This window comes from Sitophilus oryzae, unplaced genomic scaffold, assembly GCF_002938485.1.
Source record: "Sitophilus oryzae breed Bouriz unplaced genomic scaffold, Soryzae_2.0 scaffold_359_pilon_pilon, whole genome shotgun sequence".
Classification (NCBI taxonomy): domain Eukaryota; kingdom Metazoa; phylum Arthropoda; class Insecta; order Coleoptera; family Curculionidae; genus Sitophilus; species Sitophilus oryzae.
In genome coordinates, this window is record NW_022146928.1 from 1,077,581 (window position 1) to 1,100,848 (window position 23,268).

Below are 23,268 nucleotides of genomic sequence, written 5' to 3' on the forward strand. Positions count from 1 at the left end.
ATGAGCTGGAAAGAAAGAAAGAACATCTCTTGAAGAAAAATTGGATTTTTGGATCAACAACATGCTCAAGAGTGTACAGTAGTACTAGTGATGAGAACGAAAGTGAGTTTCTAAATACTGTTGTAGATACTGGCTATAAATGTTAAAGCCAAATATAAAAGAGACATAACTGTTAAGTCTCAAATTGCATGTAATAGCTTATAACTGTTAAAGCTATTTTTTGTCAACAGGGGGCGTACTGAAAGTGCAATTATATATTTTCAGAGATAGAAGAGGTAAACAGATTTACTTTTAGTTAATTACTAACTGGGTTAATCCACCCTGATATAATATATACACGTGGGTTACATTAATTATGATCTGTATTTTCCGGCTGGAATTGAAAATTGAGACAAGTATTATGATATTGTCTAATATTTACTCCGCTTGGGTATTAATTCACCTTTGTGGATGTAAGCATATGCTCATATACACAATTGAAACCCAGCATTAGTCCTTCACTCATATTTACGCTAGTATGTCTCAGAACTGTAAAATGATCTAGATATCGGATCCTTTATTCTGTGGCTGTATTTGAACTAATTCTGCTTTGCAGTTTTGATTAAATAAAAGCTTGTATTCAAACAGGCAACTATTATGTTATACCCGGCCAACCTGCACCGAACGGAGTGCTTTCACAGCGGCAGATGACGCAACGATACTGAGTTGATTTTCCATTTTCTAGAGTGTTTTTTGCTCACTTTTGATAAAATAATGAACTTTATTTTTTTAGACAGGTCAAAACGAATCTGAATCTGTTTAATAATAAAAACCCCAAGGCTATTTGTTTACAAAAATGAGTAGGTGACTAAAATGCTAAGTAAGGACTGCTATCGATTCACCAAGGCTTAAACTAAACATCTTGCTATGGGGACGAGGAACTGCTGAAGTTACACAAATGTACTTTAGGCCCTTGTTTATATATTCTTATATACAAGGCTTAGGCTGAGTTTATAAAATATTTTATTAAAAAATATTTTAAACGCTGTCCAAAAATGTTTTTTTTTGTCTATTATTAAAGGTACAGATTCAGATAGTGAGTTTATATTAAGATTTGTCTTAGAATTACATGTTATATAATTACATTACAAATTAAGAGATCTTTTGGTTGCAATATAGCATAAATTGGTTAAAAAATTGTATTTACATTATTATGGCTTACAATAAACTTATATTTATTTAATTCCAATCGTTCTTGGAATCAAATCTAGAAAAAAATAAATTAATTCAAATTCGAGAGAGAGAGAAAGATCTATGTAGGAGTAGGACCTAAAATATGTGACACACTTGAAATTAGGTGGATGCTTATCTTTCTTAAAATTACAGAAACGAAAGACAGTCTAAAATATTTTTCCCATCCCCAGCAATTGCGGTATATTTTAAGGACCGAGGTTAAATCCGGAGGTCCAAATAATGTTTTCTTCAACAGAAAGTAAGAAATATATTATTTTTTGATAGACCTACAGCACGTTTTTAGGTAAAACAATGTCACCACTCAGACCAAACAATTACAAGGTTAGTGGAACTTTCAAAGAAAATAACCAAGGTTGCAGTTGCCCTTAAAGTCTGATAGATTTAAGGAAATCGTTATGTTAGGGAGAAGTCTACTATACGAACCATTGTAAGGTTTTCTTTTTTTTATTAAATTCACACTTGAATAGCAAAACTAAAAGCATGGCGATTGGCCAAATAAGCGATGATTTGCTTCTTAGTAAAGTTTTAGTGAAAATGCATAGAAGCCAAGAATGTTGAAAATACTAGGGCAGGCTCATCTCAGAAATCAAAACACTTAAAACGAGTGCTTTGAGATCCAGGTGAAGGTCCACAGACAGAATAATGAGAAGATAGGAAGGGGAAATTCTAGAAGAGTCATTTTAGAACGAGGGGGATCAAGAGTTCCAAAGAAGGCAGAATGTATTGGAGGAGACAATATTCAGGTTAGAACTAAAACAAATATGCTGGTATAATTGACTATTTACAGCCAATGGTTGAAAATAACACATAACAAACTTGTTTTAAGTTATTTAAAAGGTTATAATAAATATGGTTGCGATTACGATACCTTTTAGGTCCTAAACTAGTAGACCTAAACCTAAAATTTTAGACTAACCTAAACAATATAGTTATCCAGAAACTCTCATTGCAGAAAACTGGAATTTAAATTATACTTTTAAAATATAAATAATAATAATAATAATAGTAATAAAAAAAATGAATTTTAAGCTCTTTTTCTTGGAATTTGCACTATGCATATGTTTTTCAACCCCCTGAACACAGGTAATTAACAACTGTTTAAGGGAAAACATTTTTTGATTGTGACTAAACTATCTTGACGATGTTCTTTTATTAGACAAACATTTAGCGGAATGTACTGGAAATATAAATTAAAAAAATAAAAAAAATAAAAAAAAAATAAGTAAATAAATAAATAAAAAAAAAAGAGTATCTTCACGTCTACTCAAGAAATTTCATACTTAGATTTTATCTTAAATACAAAATTAATGAAAATATATCATACAGACACAAAGAAATGTAAGATTAAAATGTTAGTGCTGAAATTTTCCAGAAAATAGATAGTATGTATCCATACTAACTATAAGATGGTTTGTTAGCAACTTACAAGCACTTTAATTTCTTTTTGTCCCGCAGATAAATACAGCTGATTTTATAGATACTAAGAGATTTGAATGAGCTAAATACAAAGCCCTTAAGGAAAATAATGAAAATTATAATGCGGTTCTTTGTGCCAACAAGTTTTTTTTTCTGAAGTTTACGGCTGGTGACTCAGAAACACAGAATATGCAGGTCAAAATTTCATGCCTCCTCAATATACTCTTACTTACTAGGTTATTGATGCATCAAAATCGGGTTAGGGTACCTATTGTAATTATTTAAACGCTAGAGGTTTTTGAGACCAAGAATATCATATACTAATAGAATGGGAGGTGTAAAATATTTGCACCTTAATTTTATCACTACTAAAATCTGGAAATCGTCGATTGTCCTTGACTTGTCCTTGAATTTATAAAAAGATGGTGTCCACTCGAATTTTTCATTAGAATTGCTCACAAAAAAGCTTGCTACTCTCCTAATTCTTGCAACTGGACAGAGAATTCAGACACTAAAAAATATAGCTAAAGTAGACGACTCTTCTATTAAGATTTATGTTTGCCAGCACTTTAGAAGCTTACCTAAAAAGAACTGAATCATTAAGAGGGGAAGAGAATTATCTTTTTCTTACTCATAAAAAACCCAACAAAACCACAAAGTGGCAAGTTCCCAGTCTATAAGTCGCTGGATAAAGGAGGTGTTAAACGAAAGTGGAATCAACACAAAACTGTTTAGTACTCATAGTATTACATACGCGACGTCTTCAGCGGCCTACAGAAAGGGATTTAATATAGATCAAATAAAGAATACCATAGTGTGGACATCAACATCAAAAGTATTTCAAAAAATTAATCGTCCACTGAATAAAGGAAAAAAAAATAACTTTATAAAAACAGGCAGGAAGTAAGTATAGTCATTATAAACTGCTCTAGTAAGTTGCTCTTTATTCTGTTAATGTAATAAATAGGTACTATAATGTTAATGTAAATACTTATATTCTTATTCAAATTCAAATAGTTTATTTACCTTTTTTTATATATTAATATACAAATTAAACAAAACACAAAATTAGGTAAAAGGGACTGTGTTGCGATTATAAAAAAAAAACGATACACAAAAACATTAAATGTTTTTGTGTTATACTAATACCCCGCTGGCAAGCGAACCTTTAGGTCGGCGTTTACATGTATAGGAGTGAGTCGTTATGGCAATCTAGTAAGTCGGAGTGAGCAAAAATAGGAAGTATTTATTACATAACTACTTAATCTGACGCTAGATTCCATGCGCTTGGGAAAATACTCGCCTTTCAGTATATCTTATTTTACTAAGCGTGTTGACGGTACTCTTCGTACACATGAAAACCGGCGCCCAAGACCAAAAATGCCGACCCTTAGTATAATATGTATGTGTTATACTACTACTATGTGTTTGGTTTGGTTTTACTAATTTAGAATCATAATTATGTGATGCATATTATATTACATTAATTTTTTGTTGCTATTTTGTTATATATTATAATAACATGTATGTAGAAGTAGATTATATATATTTTTGTTTTGTGGGTTTGACATATTATATTTAAATATACGTTTATAGTTATGTTATACGATTATGTATATTTTACATCACCTGTTTTAAAAAAAATAGCAAAATATAAACTGTCACAAAAGAATTTCTTTTCTTTCAACATCTACGGGTGTATATCTATTTGGACGAGGATACGAAATATAATTATAAGAACAAACGACTTACCTGTAGGAAGTTCGTTCTGAATTATATGAGTATCCTCGTCCAAATAGATAGGTCCCGACCCTACCAATACTAGCCCTCCCAAGAAATTCTTTTTTTGATTTGAAAGCAAAATAATGTTATGAGAAGACTGACGGTCGGGTACGGATGACTAAGGCCTATGGCTAACAAAAAATGCATTCTTTACGTAATTGGGAATAAAATGTGCTCGATAAAGTATGATAATGATACTACGGGTGTATATCTATTTGGACGAGGATACTCATATAATTCAGAACGAACTTCCTACAGGTAAGTCGTTTGTTCTTATAATTATAATGATAAACAATATAATTTCGATGCAACAATATTATTAAAGTACGAAGTTTGTGTTTTCAGTATCATGTAAAATGTTAACCCTAGTTCTGATGTTATACCTCATTTAAACATTTCTGGCATGGTTCAACCATAATGAGCAGCCTACCAATATGTGCAGCTAGCCATAACGCTTGTAAGCCAATAAACATATTACTTCTTGCTTTGATTATTTCAATCAATAAAAAGTACGGGGTCACAATCAAATGAAGTAAACAGCTTAATATTAACAACTGAAAAAAAAAACATTTAATACGATTTAAGTTCTTTTTGTGGTTATATATTGGTAGATATTACTTACTACAACTCCATAAGACGCAGTTGAATTGACAATTTCAACGGATTCTCTAATTCTTCCATATACCGTTAATAGTTCTATCATTCTGTCTGCTAAAACAGAAAAATAGGTGAAAATATTCTTCTAATTGTTGATTTTCGATTATTTTGAAAATGTCGTTAAAAATAACAGAAGAGAGTTAGTTAAGTAGTTAAAATCATTAAAAAAAAACTTACAATTCTTAATACTTCCTAACACCTATTCAATACAAACTACTATAAGATAATTCTAGGTTTTAAAGTAATTGTACCATACGATCGAAAAAAAAAACGGCGTCAAAGACGGCTGGGGAATGACAATTTTGGCAAGGTCAAGCCCTAGACGTCATTACTGCGGGATCGACACATTACTACTGGGTAACCGAAACGATCTCAATCAAGATCAAACCGCTTCGTTCCGGGCCGATGCGTCGACGCTCGGAACTCAGGGGATTCCCATTCTGATTCTGAAAGTGTCCTTTCGGATATTGAAGGCATTGCGCAAAACGTTGTCGATTCCCTACTTCCCGAAAAATCAAGACAAACGTACGAGCAAGCCTATGTAAAACTTGAAGATTAGGGGTTAAGGGAAAGGAATCAAGAATAGGTAGTAACGAAAAGGTTCTCCTGACATATTTTGAACATCTTTCAAAACATAGGAAGGCTTCATCACTTTGGGTATATTATTCCATGCTACGTTCAGTTATATCAGTGAAGAAAAATACAGATATTAGTAAGTACGTCCATTTAATTGCATATCTAAAAAGAAAATCGGAAGGATTTCGGTCAAAAAAATCGAGAATTTTAAGAAAAGAAGACATAACTCGTTTTTTGTTGGAAGCTGATGATAAAACTTATTTCCTGACAAAACCTTCATTGATAGTGGGACATGCGGGAGCCTGCCGGCGCGGCTTATCGAGTTGACAAATCTGCAGCTGCAAAATATTAAAGATGAAGGACAATGCATTCATGTCATTATTCCATTTACGAAAACAAAGATATCACGAGATTTTTTTATAACGAAAGGGAATGTTGAAGGAATAAATATGGTGGAAATGGTTCGAAGATATATAGCTATGCGGCCAAGCAACAGAAAGCATACTCGATTTTTTGTGGGGTACAGAAATGGAAAATGTATTAAGCAACCCGCTGGCATTAATATTTTAGGGAAAATGCCTTATAAAATAGCATTGTTCCTAAGTCTTCCAAATCCTCAACAATACACTGGACATTGTTTCCGTAGATCGTCTGCGTCGTTGCTTGCAGATTCAGGAGTGGATTTATTATCTGTTAAAAGACATGGTGGTTGGCGCTCTAACACAGTGGCAGAGAGCTATATAGAAAATTCCAAAGAAAATAAGAAAAAAGTGTCATGTAATATTTTGGGTAACATTTCTGGCAATGTTAATTTGCAATAAAAATTTACTTTCTAAAAATTCAACTCACCTGTCATCGTCTGGAATTAATTTAACCAATTGTACTGATATTATAATTAATGTTTACAATAAATAGACGTATTTAGGTACCTTTTTTTGCTTGTTTCTTATTTTAAAATTTGCGTGTTATTATGAATTCATAATAGCACTAGTGCTACATAGATAAAAGACTTATAATATTATTATTTATTATTGCTAGTGCTATTACGAAAGCCATAATGAGATCCAAATGACAATGTTAAATGTGTCATAATGACATTGTCGTAGATTAATAAATTAAGAAATGTAAAACACAAAATTGTTTCCAAATTCTTTATAGAAATGTTTTAAATCAGCAAGGACGTTCTTTGTCTGTCTCACGGTGTCCTACATTGTACTTACCTATGTTTCTTTCAAATTTAAGAGATTCGTTCGATTTGAGCTCGATTTTGTTAACAATTATTGTTGATTTTTGTCGAATAGTAAAGATCTTCCTAAACAAACATGAAATCGCCTGTTTCTCTTTCCTCAAATTCCTATTTAAACTGGACATTCGAATGTGAATATAAGATATCAGATGCCAATAGAAAATTTCTTGAAATACTATTATATAGTACAGTAAGTAATAAGTTGTGTACTTTTTCAAGTAGAATATGGATCTGTCTACCATTCCACGCATGGTAATAGTAATTCCTTTTGGAAAACAATAAAATATGATATCGAAAAGAAATAACGCAGTGAAATTTAACAAAGTTGTTAATAGAAAAACGATCGACTTCTTCCTGTACTTCTGGTGGTTTGATATTGGTATAACGTTGTCGATCTGAAAAACAGTATACAGGATTAATTTCTTACCTTTTTTAGTGTTATTATTCACTAGCTTTATACAGGGTGAGTCTTAAATAAGTGCAAATATTTTCATGGGTTGTATATTTTGACCACAGGAACACAACGCGACGTCTATGAGGTTTTTTCGCTAAAAAATGATGTTGAAATCGTGCATTTTCTTTTAAATTTCTCTGTATATTTTTAGAAAACTTTTTAGAACTGCCTGTTCACCGCAAATTTTCCCACGGTATAATTTCTTAATCTCTGATATTACCATAGTTACGGCTTTACTCCATGGTTCCGGTAATAAAAGGGATGCAAATACAGAAAAAAATCCGGTGGCTCTCAAAATTTTTTCAAAAAAAATCATTTGTTTTAAATTTTCAAACTAACTTAAATAACTCGGTTATTTTGGACTTATCTGAAAATGGTAAAGAGCTTCACAAATATGATCCTTTTATCGAGATCTACCAGCACTGAAAATATTTGCACTTATTTAAGACTCACCCTGTATATCAATAGCTTAATTTTTGTTGGATATATGGGCTTTTGAAGAAGACACTAACATCATTGTGGTCCTGACAGCTCTAAGGACTGTCCGCCGGGTCTTGCTGCAAACCCAAAGCAAGGTAGCTCCAATAACGTTGCCTTATGTAGTGGCTATTATATAAAAACACCTGATTATTGCAGGGTACGATAGAACTATTTTTAAAGGGTAACTCAGTAACAATATCTCTGTTGCGTGAAAAAGTGAAGCTGCCTGGTTATTGTAGCCACCCCTTCAATTATTAGGCCAGTAAACGTAGCCGAGTATTATATGTAAAGGTGGAAAAAATTAGTAACCAACCAATCTCAACGGGAATATGTAGATAATTATCTCCTATTTAACCGCTCAAAAGTCCCATTCGGTCCCAGGGGGGAAGTTTGAAAAAAACCGCCGCCATCTTGGATTTTTTCGTTTTTTTCAAATATCTCCGTTTACTTAACTTTTTTGGAAAAAACTAAAGATAATTTTTTTATAGAGAATTAAATATAGAATATTTTACTTTTATTAATTTTTTCTCTAAAATAAATAGTAATAAAGATAGAGCAATTTTTTACTATACGTTTTATAAATTTTCCAGTTTTTTTAAACCAATCAGCTATAATTTTTGCGTTAACAGTATAGTGTTAATATAGATAAACAAAGTATAAATTTAAGCTTTAAAACAATTAAAAATAACGTTTAAACATTATTTATTAAATAAAATTATTGTTAAAAAAATTATTATTAAATTAAATTTATTAAATGAAATCTGTTATGACGCCATCCAGAGCGTCATTTTCGTTCTCAACTGAAATACAAAAGTTTGTGCAACTGATTCCGTAGCACTAACCACACTTTGAAAAACATTTAAGACCCAGTTTTCTACAAGAGCAATTTTTAGAGCACTGTCTTTGCAATTGCAAAAAAATAATTTTAGTAATAAATAATATTTAAACGTTATTTTTAATTGTTTTAATGCTTAAATTTATACTTGGTCTCGCTTGGTTATCTATATTAACACTATACTGTTAACGCAAAAATTAAAGCTGATGGAAAATTTATAAAACGTATAGTAAAATATGGCTTTATCTCTATTAGTTTTCATTTTAGAAAAAAAAAATGACTGAAGGTTATTCTAAATTTAATTCTCTACAAAAAACATATCTTTAGTTTTTTCGAAAAAAGTTATGCAAACGGAGATATTTGAAAAAAAACCAAAAAATTCCAAGATGGCGGCGGTTTTTTTCAAACTTCCCCCACTGGGACCGAATGGGACTTTTGAGGGGTTAAATAGGAGATCATTATCTACACATTCCCGTTGAGATCGGTTGGTTACTAATTTTTTCCACCTCAACCTCCAGATTGACTGGCCTATATGCTCTCCTTTTCGTGTTGACACTCTTTCGGCAATTTCGTTATTATTTGAAATTGCCACAACATAACGCGTCGCCCAGTTTGGGTTCTGTTTCACTTAATTTTTACTACCCGAAACAGCGTTACATCACACAAACTTCGTACCTAAGAGTTTTGTAGTTTCAATAACTAGTAGCTAATTTAATAGTAAAAACTATAATATTTAAATATATGACAAAATCATGATTTTAATATTATTTCAATGTGATCAATATAAACGGTAACCCTAACTGCATGAAATACAGAGCAGGAAAGTTTTGGTTTCTGCCGTACCGTGCCCTGCTGTCGAAATTTTAAAAATCAACTGAAATACGCCAAGCCAACATTCAATTATAACTTAGCATGTGTTTGAAAGTTGGTATTCTCCACAGATTAAGTTGATTACTTAAAAATTCCTATAAAATGGACATGGTTAGTATTTTCCTCTTGCCCTTCATGTAACTATTTATAAAAGAAAGTATCTAATGTCAACCACAACTTATTTATTGCCAGGTCATCTTAACTTTTTCTTCAGTATTCGCATGTCAAGTACTGCAATTATTGTTCGCGTATACATGCCAGATTATACAGGATGGTCCGAACTGTATTCCGGAAACTTCGGCGGCATATTCTGCAGTTAAAAATAAGTAAAACAGTTCGTATAAACTTATGTCCTAAAATGCTTAGCTTGAGTGCAAAAATGCCAGTTGGTAGAAATAGCTGCGAGCAACGGTTTTCAAGATATTTAAAATGGAAATAATCAATACATGTCATTATTGACAAAAAAATGAACACGTTGAGTAGATAGTTATTTGACTGAAATAATAAATTTGGGAAATTTTTATTTTTTTTAAATTAATCATAAATTTTTCTGTGAAAAAATGACGATAAAACAGTTTTGGTTGAACTTTTGGCACAAAAATATTTCAAATTTATGATTTCAGTCTAATAACTATTTAGTCAATATGTTTAATTTATGTCACTGATGACAGGTAGGATTTATAATTTCGATTCCAAATATCTCGAGAAGCATTACTCGTAGCGATTACCAAGATAACTTCATACTTCGTCATAAATGATTGTTTTTGTACTCAGTAGTTTTATACAGGTACGGACGAACAGTTAATACTCTTCAAAGCAGTTAATAAATATTTAGGTGGCGCCTTCTACAAGTAGGAATCATATTGACAACAAAATCAAATTTCTCATGTCAAAAAATCCCAGATACCAATTTTCATCCAAATATTGACGTTACTTCAGAAATTATTTGGAAAAAATCGAAATAAAAATGAAACTTCTATACCCTGTATCTCCGAAACTAAGCATTTTAGGACATACATTTATACGAAGTTTTTTACTTATTTTTATCTGCAGAATATGCTGCCAAAGTTTCCAGAATATAATTCGGACCACCCTGTGTAGCACGTAGATTTTCATGCAAATGATCGTAATCATCAGCAATGAATAGGCTGTAGCGTCAACTAAATTTGGTATTATAAAAATATAATTTTACCTTAGTCCATATATCCAGTAACTTGATAAATGTTCGCATTCTGTATGGAATGGCCAATATTCCGTATAAAGCTATAATAATCACAATAGCTATATCACAAGCTGATATAAATAATGTTTTATTTTTTCGCATTCTTATGGTGCATGTTCCGCAAGTGGCATCTGCGTGAACACCCAGAATAGTTCCAATACCTTTTTAAAAATAGAATAATTCATTAATAAATTGACCTTTTATTTGTAATATCTCAAAAGATTGTAGATATACAGATTGTTAACTGGACGGTTACTTATTGGGGAACAGAATGACAACATTCCAAATAAGTACTAAAAGCTAAGCTGCCGACTCGTTCCGTCCGCGTCGCGTCGTCTCTCGACGAGCGGGCCGAGGTTGCCATATTTCAACCATAAAGCTCTTGCCGCGAGTAATAAACAAATTAACAACCTGTATATCTCTCGATTGTTGTTATAATACGAACTAACGCTTATAACTATATCACTTATAGCTGAGAGAGGGTTGTCTCACTTGGGTAAAAAATATACATTTACTGTCAAAATATTATTTTACTGCAAATAGTCTATCAACGACTGCAAAGAAAATAATATTATATCTGCCATAGAATTATTATAGTCGACATGTAATTCCAACAGAGACACCCCTCGTAAATGAGGGTATCAAATCCTTAGTCCAATAACATACATTTATTACAATTCTATGGAATAAACCTAAAATTTAGGTTGGTCAGACTATACAGGGTGCTATACAAATTCGAGGTACGAGCATTGGTATCTCGGTAATCGTAATAGATACAAAAATGGTTAAATTGGGGCAAAGTTGCGCTTTGGAATCTCCACCAAAATGCCATCAAAAAAGTTTAAAAAATTTTAAGCACTGATGAGTTTTTCGGAAAAAACGGATTTTTTTGAAAATCAATTTTATTTTTTCCTCTCGTTACTTTTTAGAAAATCAAAAAACTAATTGCACATTCTCATAGGCACTTTATTAGGACTATCTGATAGGATTTTTAGATTTCTAAATTAGCTGATAATATGTGAGATACAGAGGGCAACTTCATTTTATTTAAATTTAAAAATTATTTTTTTTTAATTTAATTTTTAAATTTAAATAGAATGAAGTTGGCCTAATTAGAATTTAAAATGATGCATTTTTCCATCCTCGGGTATCTTATAACTTATCGAAAACGTAAAAGCACGATACCATAGAGGTTTTCATGTATAGAATTAAGCAGGGACGCGCCAAGTACTTTCGGCGCCGTCGTGCGAAATAAGACCATAATGAGTAAAAAAGGAGTCTTTCGTCCAATCCCGATTGAGTAAAAACACTCAGTGCTTTTCACTCTGAGAATTGAAGATTCACTCAGTTCTATAGAGTGGAAATTTCACTCAATCGGGTGTGGACAGAAATTGAGAAAGTATTGAGTGAAATCTGAGTGAAATTTCACTCATTTTTTTTACAGTGCACTGGCGTTCATAGATAAAAGTATTACTTAAATTTTATGTTAATTTGTTGATAAGTTCCAAAAATTTGTTTTATTTTTTCAAGTCAATCAACAGTCAACAATCGCCGCGCTAATTCAAAATAAATTTCTATTAGATAAATTGTAAATAAGTTATAAATAGTTCTTTAAGTCTTTTAATCGTTATTGTTTTTGTTAATTAGTGTTAAATAAATTGTGTTTAAATAAATTGTGACTTTCTATCCACATGGAACCGACGAAAAACGTAACAATAATATATCATATTTTACGCAAAATTGTAAAATTTCCAGGGGTTTTGTGCTTAAACGGTTGACTTTAGCGAAAATTTTTATGAAACATTTTTTATAGGAAATTTCATTCTCTTTAATTTTGCTCTCCTCAAATTTTCGCGAAAAACGCATAGTTTTCGAGATATTCACAAAATACCGATTTTGGGCGCCATCTTGGCAAGATGGCGGCGCCGGCGGCAAGTCTGGAAATGTGCATTTTATGGATTTTAGTTAGGGACCCCAAAACCTATAAACTTGCAGAGTTTCAAAACTTCCGGACTTTTTTCCAAGCAGGCCCCTTTTTTGATCCCCAATGACTGAACTGTATACTTATTTTCATAAACAAGGAAAAAAAGCGGCCGTTTTATAGTAGGTGCTAGTTCCTGCATGTAGAATTATGTATTGCACAAGTGCATTAAAAATATCAATAACTCAGATTGGCAGCATGTTATCTTAAAGTTCCACAACTTTCTTTTCAATGCACTTTATTAAGATGACACTATGGAAAGCAAAATAATCTAGCTAAATTAAATTAAGTAAAATAATATTACCCTTTTAAACTAGCTTTATTTAAATTAAAAATTTTAAAAATGCATTTTTACCTTATATATTAAAAATGAAAATAAATATATAAGCAAATAATTTAAAACAATAATATACTAGGTTAAAAAAAACATAAGTTTTTTAACCTTTTATGATTTTTTTTGTGAAAACTTTTTTTTAATTTTATATTTCCAAAAAATTTTAGAAAATTTTAAAATTTTCAGTTTTTAAAATTTTCAAATAACGTATACCGAGACGTATACAGCGTGGTCCAAACTGTATTCCGGAAACTTCGGCAGGATATTCTGCAGATAAAAATACGTAAAAAAGTTCGTAAAATGTATATCCTAAAATGCTTTGTTTTGGAGATACAGGGTGCACACAAATTTCATTTTTATTTCAATTTTTTCCAAATAATTTTAACGTCAATATTTGCATGAAAATTTGTGTCTCGGAGTTTTTTGACATGAGAAATTTGATTTTGAGGTCAATATGACTCCTATTTGTAGAGGGCGCTACCTACATGTGTTTTAACTGTTTTGAAGTGTAATAACTTTTCGTCCGTACCTGTATAAAACTACTGAGTGAAAAAATATACATTTCTGTGATTTTTTACGTAAAAAATATCTCTTGGTAAAAATTGCTGCGAGCAACCGTTCTCAAGATATTTAGAATAGAAATAGTCAATACATGCATTATTGGCAAAAAATAAACATATGTATATGTTGAGGAGATTGTTATTTGACTGAAATGATAAATTTGGTAACTTTTTATTTTTTTAAATTAATCATAAATTTTTCTTCGAAAAAATGATGATAAAACAATTTCTGTTGAACTTTTAACACAAAATCATTTCAAATTTATCATTTCAGTCTAATAACTATTTAGTCAACGTGTTTAATTTGTGTCTATGATGAGAGAGGTATTGATCATTTCGATTCCAAATATCTCGAGAACCATTACTCGTAGCGATTTTTACCAAGAATCCTTTTTTACGTGAAAAACATCGTAAATGTATATTTTTTTAGTTTAGTTCCGTAGTTTTATACAGGTGCGGACGAAAAGTTATTACTCTTCAAACCAGTTAAAACATATGTAGGTAGCGCCCTCTACAAATAGGAGTCATATTGATATTAAAATCAAATTTCTCATGTCAAAAAACTTCTAGATCCCAATTTTTATCTAAATATCGATGTTAGTTAAGAAATCATTTGGAAAAAATCGAAATAAAAATGAAATTTCTACACCCTTATCTCCGAAACTAAGCCCATTTTAGGACATACATTTATACAAACTTTCTTACTTAGTTTTATCTGCAGAATATGCTGCCGAAGTTTCCGGAATACAATTCGGACCTCCCTGTATATTAATAATGGCAACATAGGTAGAAGATTAAAATAGAGTAACGAAAATAGAGAAGAAAAAACAGTGGTTCTCAAAATGTTAAGCAAACATTCATTTTTATTAAATTTTCAAAGTAAAATATGTTGGATGTTTTTAACTTATATGAAAAACGGGAAAGACAAAATGTATTTCTTTTGTCAAGATCTTGTCAAGATCTACCGCCGCGCCGCGCCGGTCCTGAAAATATTTGCACTTATTTAAGACCTACCCTGTATATACCACATGAACTCCATTTTGTATATACAGGGTACATAAAAATACATAATATAAAAATATACTTGGAAAATTTATTATTCTTGAACCTTGAACCTTGCTTTTAAAAATTCTGTTTTTTTTTAATTTTCTTGGGATTTAGGTTCGGGAAAACTCTAATTAAGTTTTAATTTGGTTTTTCATATCTTTATTTCATTTTTAAAAGGAAAAACAAACGTTTCGGCCAAACATTACAGCTTTCATCAGTGTAGTGTCAAATCAAAAAAACAGTGTCGAACATAATAAAAAAATACATACAAAAAACCCACAATCAGTCAATATACATAGATAGTTTTAGTGTTACGAATGATAATTTTAAAAAATATGTGGTCATCTTTTGACAAGTTTATTTTAGTTTATTAATTATAGTAAACATTATGTTATGTGTGTTTGTGGGTTTTTTGTATGTGATTTTTGGATTATGTTCGACACTGTTTTTTTGATTTGACACTACACTGATGAAGGCTGTAATGTTTGGCCGAAACGTTTGTTTTTCCTTTTAAAAATGAAATAAAGATATAAAAACCCAAATAAAAACTTAATTAGAGTTTTCCCGAACCTAAATTCCAAGAAAGTAAAAAAAATCAGAAGATATAAAAATATATATGTATATAGAATGAAGTGCATAATTAAATAAAAAAAGTTAAAAAAGTCATTTCTTAATATTCGTAATTTGTATAATTTAAAATTATTACTACATGTATATTTCTGAACATGAACATTACTTACCAATTGATACTACAATAGTATAACTATAAAGAACTAAAACCTTTGAGTACTTTGCTTCATAAAACTTTCCGATTTTTGCGAACACGATTGGACAGAGACCAAAAATTCTTGCGCTTAGTACTAACGGTTGAATGATTTGATATTGATATTCTGAGAACATTATCTCTTGATTTAATTTCTAAAACAATATGATCAATGTTATACAAAGGTATAACAGAATCTATAGCTTTTATTTTATTATTTAAAAATAAAAAAATGAATAATTTTTAATTAAAAGTTTTCAATTTTACCCAAAAGTTCTTTATTTTAAGGAAACTTTTCGTTCCATAGTCCATTTTATGGTCACTGTAAATTGTATACTATGTATCTTCTAGAATATTTGGTTGTATTTGATTATTGTTGTGAAACTTGAATAATATTTTCTTTGTAGTCCATTAGTTTCCATTAAATCAAGAAAAGTAAACAGTATGTTTGCGACGTACAGACTTATATCAACACAAATGTTTTATCCGATAAAAATCTTTTGTACTTGTTTACAATTGATGTACTCAAGAATATAATATTACATTTTAAATATAAAAATAGCAAATACATTTTGTATGATAAAACTTTTATGATCAAACTGGCCATAACATGCTATTACCTTGTCTGTAAAAAAATATAATGTATTTTTTTATTATACACTTTTTTCTGTTATTGTGAAGTGTATTTATAATATTTATGTGTAAAATTATTTTTAGCGTCTGTAATGCTGTATAATGTAAAATAATATGATTCTTCTAATATACCTTTTAACCAAATATAAAAGAGTAGGTACGTGCATAAGCATTTTTTCTATCTTGTAGCTAATACGTTTAAAAACATTTTAGTAATTATTTTAAATGAGTTATACCGTATGATCGAATAAGAACGACGTCATCGATAGATATGAAATGACAATCGATGACATTTCCCATATAAATTTATATATAAAATGACAGCGATCTTCATTGCATAGCCATCGTTGACGCCGTTTTTATTTGATCATATGGTATTAATGATAATAATATATGTGACTGAAATAATAGTATATTGTTTTGTTAGGAATAAAATAAAAATTTCTGTGACGAGGCTGTAAGTTTGACATTACAATCACAAAAAGTCATTTTTACTCCTAACAGAACATGCTATTTTTTCAAACAAATACTTTTTTAAGTAATTTCAAACGATGTAAATAATATAAAAAGATTTACAATTAATACCTTTTGTAAGTATTATTATTATTATTTTTTAACCTCACCTAACCTAACCTAACTATTTTATTTTGTAGATTTTCTTGCAGTGGCGAAAAACCCATATAGGATTTTTTTGGAGAGATGAATCCGCTACCGCTACACAGACACAGGTAAAGACATTTTTTATAGTACCGGGTGGCCAACTAAGAATGGACGCCGGCTGTATCTCAGAAACTACTTATCGTATAGCTTTGGGAAAAAAATTCTTATAAGTAAATCGACCAAGAGAAATAGTTGGAAATTATTTTCAAGTTCGAAAAATGTCCGCTAGGGGGCGTTTTGCTGGTAGCCAATCAGAAAACAGGGTTTTACTCAAAAATATGCAGGTGAACAGGTATTTTAAATATTATTATTATAATCATCGAGAAATTTGTATTTTTTTTTATATAGAGTGTTTTGCTCTATCTCATAAAATAAAGAGTGGGGGAAGGTTAAACTTGCTTTTATTAAAATAAGGATAACTCTGGTTTAGGTTAACCGATTTAAACAAACTAGGGCTCGTTTAAAAGAGCTTTTCTTCCTTAATGATCTCCAGTATAAATTTTGTTTTCATCATTTTTTTCGTGGTAGCTAGAGGGCGCTGTTTGACATTACAACAGATATTGCGCGTTTGCATAAAAAAATTAAATAGGAAGATATATTTCTCTTTACACAGTTAAATAGAGCACAAAATTTCCAAAATATCAGCGCAAACCGCAATTTTCTATCTTGTCTCTAACCGGAGATATTAAGAGAACAAATTATGTTAGGCTGCCGCTTAGGATTATATAGTTTAAAAATTATAGTAGTAGGCTAGGAAACAAAAAGAGGTAAATTGGTTACGTCAAAATATCAAAAGATATATTTTCATTTCATTTTAATACCATTTAATTGTTATTTATCCATGTTCGTTCTTGATTCAACCCCATAAATTAAAACCCAAGCATATTGAATCCGATGACCTAGCCAGCCATGGATATATGCCGCTCCAGCGTCTCTATCTACTAAAGTAAGTGGTATCCAAGAAGCCCCACACCTTCATAGCAAAATATGCGACACAACTGCACCAAACTGCATTATCTACACCAACAGCATTCATGCTGACGAAATTACAACAAATGCATTTTCATCATGATGGATCGGATCCAGATTGGATCCCCTAACAAAATTGGCAATTCATCTCTTAGAAATTATGGATAGTTCATTTCATTCAGATAATCATTTGTTATCCTAGAATTCCTGGCAAAGATGTACCGACCAACGGTCTTGGTGCTGAACTACTTGCATCCAAGGTAGATTTGGACCAGTAGTGCATATTGTTAACATTCGCACCTTCGGGGCTATATAAAAAGTGATCCTAACGACATAAACTTTATAATACAATAATAAATAACACAAACAACAGGTAAAACACGACAACAAGTGAAATCAAGGACGAACTTGGATTAATAGCTAAATGACGTTACATGAAATAAACCCCTAGTTTTCGGCCATACGAAATTTGACCGTTTTCTGTTAAAAGCACAAAATTCTTAGAAATTTTAATAAAATTATTGATTGTCCGATTTTCGGGCATTTTAATCTGAGAACTACCTACGTATAATTAACCAAGAAATTCGTAAAAATTATGGATGGACGATAATGTTAGATAAACACATTTTAATGTTACATAAACACGTTTAAAAACTTGACGTCATCTTTTTTAAGAAAACGCCCGAAATTCGGATACGTGAAAACTGAACTTAAACGTTTTGATATTTTGACGTAACTAATTTACCTCTTTTTGTTTCCTAGCCTACTACTATAATTTTTAGACTATATAATTCTAGATTAGATTAGATTCTTAGAGGTGGCTTTCGGCCTGATCCACTGCGACCTTCTCGGATCTATTGTGGTCCTCTTCTGATCCTTAGATTACATTCTCCAGTCCTATCCTTCTCACAAAGTTTAGCAACTTGGAGACTGAACCCTCCATGTAGCTCCTTGGCAATGGCCTATCATTGCCTATTACCGGGAACCGCACATTTGCCAGGCTGTCACACCGACATAAAATGTGTTCTGACGTTTCTTCTTCAGATTGGCAGAACCTACACATAGCTTCGTCTGTCAATCCCATCAGCTTTAGATGCCTATTTAGCTTACAATGCCCTGTTAGTAGACCTACTACAGCTTTGACTGTCTTTCTGTCCTTGTATATAATTCTAAGCGGCAGCCTAACATAATTTGTTCTCTTAATATCTCCGGTTAGAGACAACTGATAGATAGACTGATATTTTGGAAATGTTGTGCCCTATTTAACTGCGTAAACAGAAATATAGCCTCCTATTTAATTTTTTTATGCAAAAGCGCAATATCTGTTATGATGTCAAACAGCGCCCTCTAGCACGAAAAAAATGATGGAAACAAAATTTACACTGGAGATCATTAAGGAAGAAAAGCTCTTTTAAACAAGCTCTAGTTTGTTTAAATCGGTTAACCTAAACCAGAGTTATCCTTATTTTAATAAAAGCAAGTTTAACCTTCCCCCACCACTTTATTTTATGAGAGAGTAAAACACTCTACATCAAAAAAATTACAAATTTCTCGATGATTATAATAATAATATTTAAAATACCTGTTCACCTGCATATTTTTGAGAAAAACCCTGTTTTCTGATTGGCTATCAGCGAAACGCCCCCTAGCGGACATTTTTCGAACTTTAAATAATTTCCAGCGATTTCTCTTGGTCGATTTACTTATTAGAATTTTTTTCCCAATGTTATACGATAAGTAGTTTCTGAGATACAGCCGGCGTCCATTCTTAATTGGCCACCCGGTACACTACAACTTTCCTATATCATATCTCATATAATTTTCTATTATATTAACGTACACAACAGTAACAGTTTTCGGGGAAAGAAATAAAACATGAATAAAATTGACTAAAATATGATCTTGAATCGTTAAATTTTTTTGTTGGTTAAATCATAAATTAGGCATAGGAAAGCTTAAATTTGGTTTATAGTAGCGATGGGAACTATCGAATGTATTAGACTATCGAATGGTTACTGAATGAATGATTTCAGCTATCGAATGGTTTTATTCGAATAAAATCATTCATTCATTCATTTGTATACTAAAGCATATGTGATAACCTCGCCGTGCGACTAAATGGTTATCGTTGAGCCACGACTATCGAATGCTTTTGATAAATGAAATTTAGTATTCGTTTGATTTTTGTGTGCGTCAGTGCTTTATTAGTTCTTCCAAATTTTTATAACTTCGCCTTATAAATACTGTGCTATTTTTGCGTTTATTAAAATATTTAAAATACTAAAATAGTCGTTTTATTAATTGACGATTGTATGCGTGTGCAGGTGTCAAAATTTTTCCGAAAATTTGTGTGATTTTCCGAAGCCCGATCTTTCAATTATTTTATTTTATATGGTATATGGTCTATTTTTTTATCGGAAATTTTGAGAAGTAGCAATTTTTAAGAGAGATGAGATGAACTTAGAATTAATTTTAAAAATACATATTTGTATTTTAGATGTTTTAATAATATGAATTAGTTGAACTTATAATAATCATATTTAAGTAATGTGGTTAAGTAAATGGTTATCGAACTCAAACTATGGGGTGAGAAAATTAAATTGAAAGTTTTACACGTGCCAATTTAAAAAAAAGTTAACGATGTTTGTATTTTGTTTATGCTAATTCTCTTACATGTAGTTTTTTGCAAAGAAATATTTCATTTATTTTTTAAAGTAAATGCCAGTAAAAGTAAATATTATTTTTAAATAGTAATATAAAGTAATAAAAAGTAATATAAATAATTTTGATTTCTAATTTTTTATTTATATTTTCCTTCCATTACACTGCTTGCTTAGAAAATTAATAAATGTTTATATTTCATGATTTTAAAATTTGTTGTTAATATAACAAATTAGTTCTGTAATTATTATTATTTAATAAACCAACGTTGCCACATTTAGAGACTATATTATTTTTAAATAGGATCTAATATAAATACTTTTGACTTCTATTTATTGTTTATATTAAGCTACTACTTAAAAAAATGTTTATATTATTAAATGATTTTAAATTTTGTTGTTAATAGGTATAACAAATTATTACTGTTATTATTATTTATTAAACCAGTCTTTGCTTAAAAACATTAAAAATCATTTTCCTACATCCAAAATAAAAAGTATTATTGCAGTGTAACAACAGAATATTAATAAAAAAAATGCAAAACATATAGACATACTATCCCTAACTAACTAATGCTAAAGAATAATATTCTTTGCTAAAAGGCTAATACCAACTAATACGAATATATGGCAACAGCGCCCTTCATAATGTATTTTCTGTGTAAATACTAGCACCTCAATAAAAAAATTAATGTGTCCTTATCTTTATTTGACTCCGCAAAAAATCTAAGATGCCCGCTTCTTTCATAGCATTGCCACCGACCGCTGTCGGGTTTCTCGGAAAGAAACCTACGTCGCCGGGCGACAACTAAAATCCAGTTAATATTTTATTATAATCGATCCTGACGAATAAATGAATTTCATAAATGAATGAATTTTATAAATGAATGGTTTTTGCTGCCGAATTACTAGAATACAATATTTCAAGGCAGATGACGCATCTATTCGATAATTTTTATTCGAATAGTTTTCAACGAATGTTTTCTTACTAGCTATCGAATTATTCGAATGAATTGCAACTATCGAATATTTCGATAGTAGGTATTCATTCGATAGTTCCCACTACTAGTTTATAGGCTAAGTCGGCATATTCGAACTGTGTAAATCAACCGATCAAAGATCGGATCAAAGAGATCAAAAAATACATATTTCCATTTGTTATAAAACCACCCAAATCATTGCTATTTTAAATTTAGGCCTTTTAAAATTAAGCCTTTTAAAAGTCTTTAAAAAATCGAAACATAAATAACATTGAATTATAACAATATACCATGTACCTAAATCAGGTTTACCTTCTGGTTTATTCAGTAAAATCATATAAAAGATAATCATTCTTTTATAAAATTGTTTGGTTTAAAGAAAATCGTTACCATGAGAAATATTCAATTGCCATTGCAACGAAATTCTTGAAATAATCTTATAATAATAGAGTTATTAATATTTAAATAACTCTACTTAATTAACCGGAAGGTTTAGTTATAGGAACATATCAGGAACATATCGTTAAAACGCAATTTTATTAGTCTTAATTTAAAAAAATATATATAGGTTTGAATTTAAATTAACAAGAATTTGGGCAACTTGATAACAAACGGAAATAAATATTTTACAGATCAAATACAGGGTCAGAACTGTATTCCGGAGTAAAAAAATATACATTTACGACGTTTTTTACGTAAAAAGGTCTCTTGGTAAAAGTCGCTACGAGTAATGGCTTTCGAGATATTTTGAATCGAAATTATTAATACCTGTCATCACTGACATTAATTAAACATGGTTGACTAAACTGAAATCATAAATTTGAAATATTTTTGTGCCAAAACAGAAACTGTTTTATCATCATTTTTTGCAGAAAAATTTATGATTAATTTAAAAAAAATTAAAATTTTCAAATTTATTATTTCAGTGAAATAACTATCTACTCAACGTGTTTATTTTTCGTCAATAATGACATGTATTAACTATTTCCATGCTAAATATCTTAAGAACGGTTGCTCGTAACGATTTTTACGAAGAGATATTTTTTACGTAAAAAGTCACACAGATGTATATTTTTTCGCTCGGTAGTTTTATACAGATACGGACAAAAAGTTATTACGCTTCAAAACAGTTAAAACACATGTAGGTGGCACCCTCTAATAGCAGGAGTCATATTGACATCAAAATCAAAGTTCTCATATCAAAAAACTCCCAGACACCAATTAACATCCAAATATTGACGTTACTTCAGAAATTATTTAGAAAAAATCGAAATAAAAATGAAACTTCTACACCCTGTATCTCTGAAACTACGCATTTTAGGACCTACATTTATACGAACTTTTTTATTTATTTTTATCTGCAGAATATGCTGCCGAAGTTCCGGAATACAATTCGGACCACCCTGTATATCGACTTTTGTTAACTTATAATCCAAATTTAACTTAGGTACTTTAACAAAATTACAAATTTTGGTAAAAGGAATTTTGAAGAAGATACTATTATACACTACTTTCTGTTAAAAAAAATAATAATTCGTCGAATTTAGAATTTTAAAAGGGCTTTATATAAGCAGTAAATTTAGTTTACAAACGGTTATATTCAAAAACCACTCGGTATAGTACCTATACGACATTATTTTATTTTTAGAACGAAATTTAGTGTCAAATCCACTGAGCAAAAAATATAGTATATAGTATTCCATTTAAAAATATACAACTTTTTGTTTGAAAATATGTTTGTATCACCCTGTATTTTTCCAAAAATATTTTCAAAATGTGCGTTACAATTACCCCCATATTATGTAAAAAAAATTCACAAACCAAAAACCTAATATATAGCTTTTTAGGAAGCCTAACTGAATCACCCTGTAATCGATATTTCCATAACAACTACTGTTACATACAAATGA

At 30.4% G+C, this 23,268-nt stretch overlaps 1 protein-coding gene across 1 annotated transcript; it reads right to left on the minus strand.

Annotated features, from left to right (window-relative positions):
- Positions 1-4,808: 4,808 nt before the first annotated feature.
- LOC115885002 (gustatory receptor for sugar taste 43a) lies at positions 4,809-17,785 on the minus strand. Its single transcript, XM_030903742.1, has 6 exons — positions 17,723-17,785; positions 15,434-15,611; positions 10,742-10,932; positions 6,885-7,305; positions 5,054-5,142; positions 4,809-4,985 (listed from the first exon to the last, which is right to left on the minus strand). Exons 1-6 carry the CDS (start codon positions 17,783-17,785, stop codon positions 4,809-4,811), a joined length of 1,119 nt encoding a protein of 372 aa, XP_030759602.1.
- Between the last annotated feature and the right edge of the window lie 5,483 nt (positions 17,786-23,268).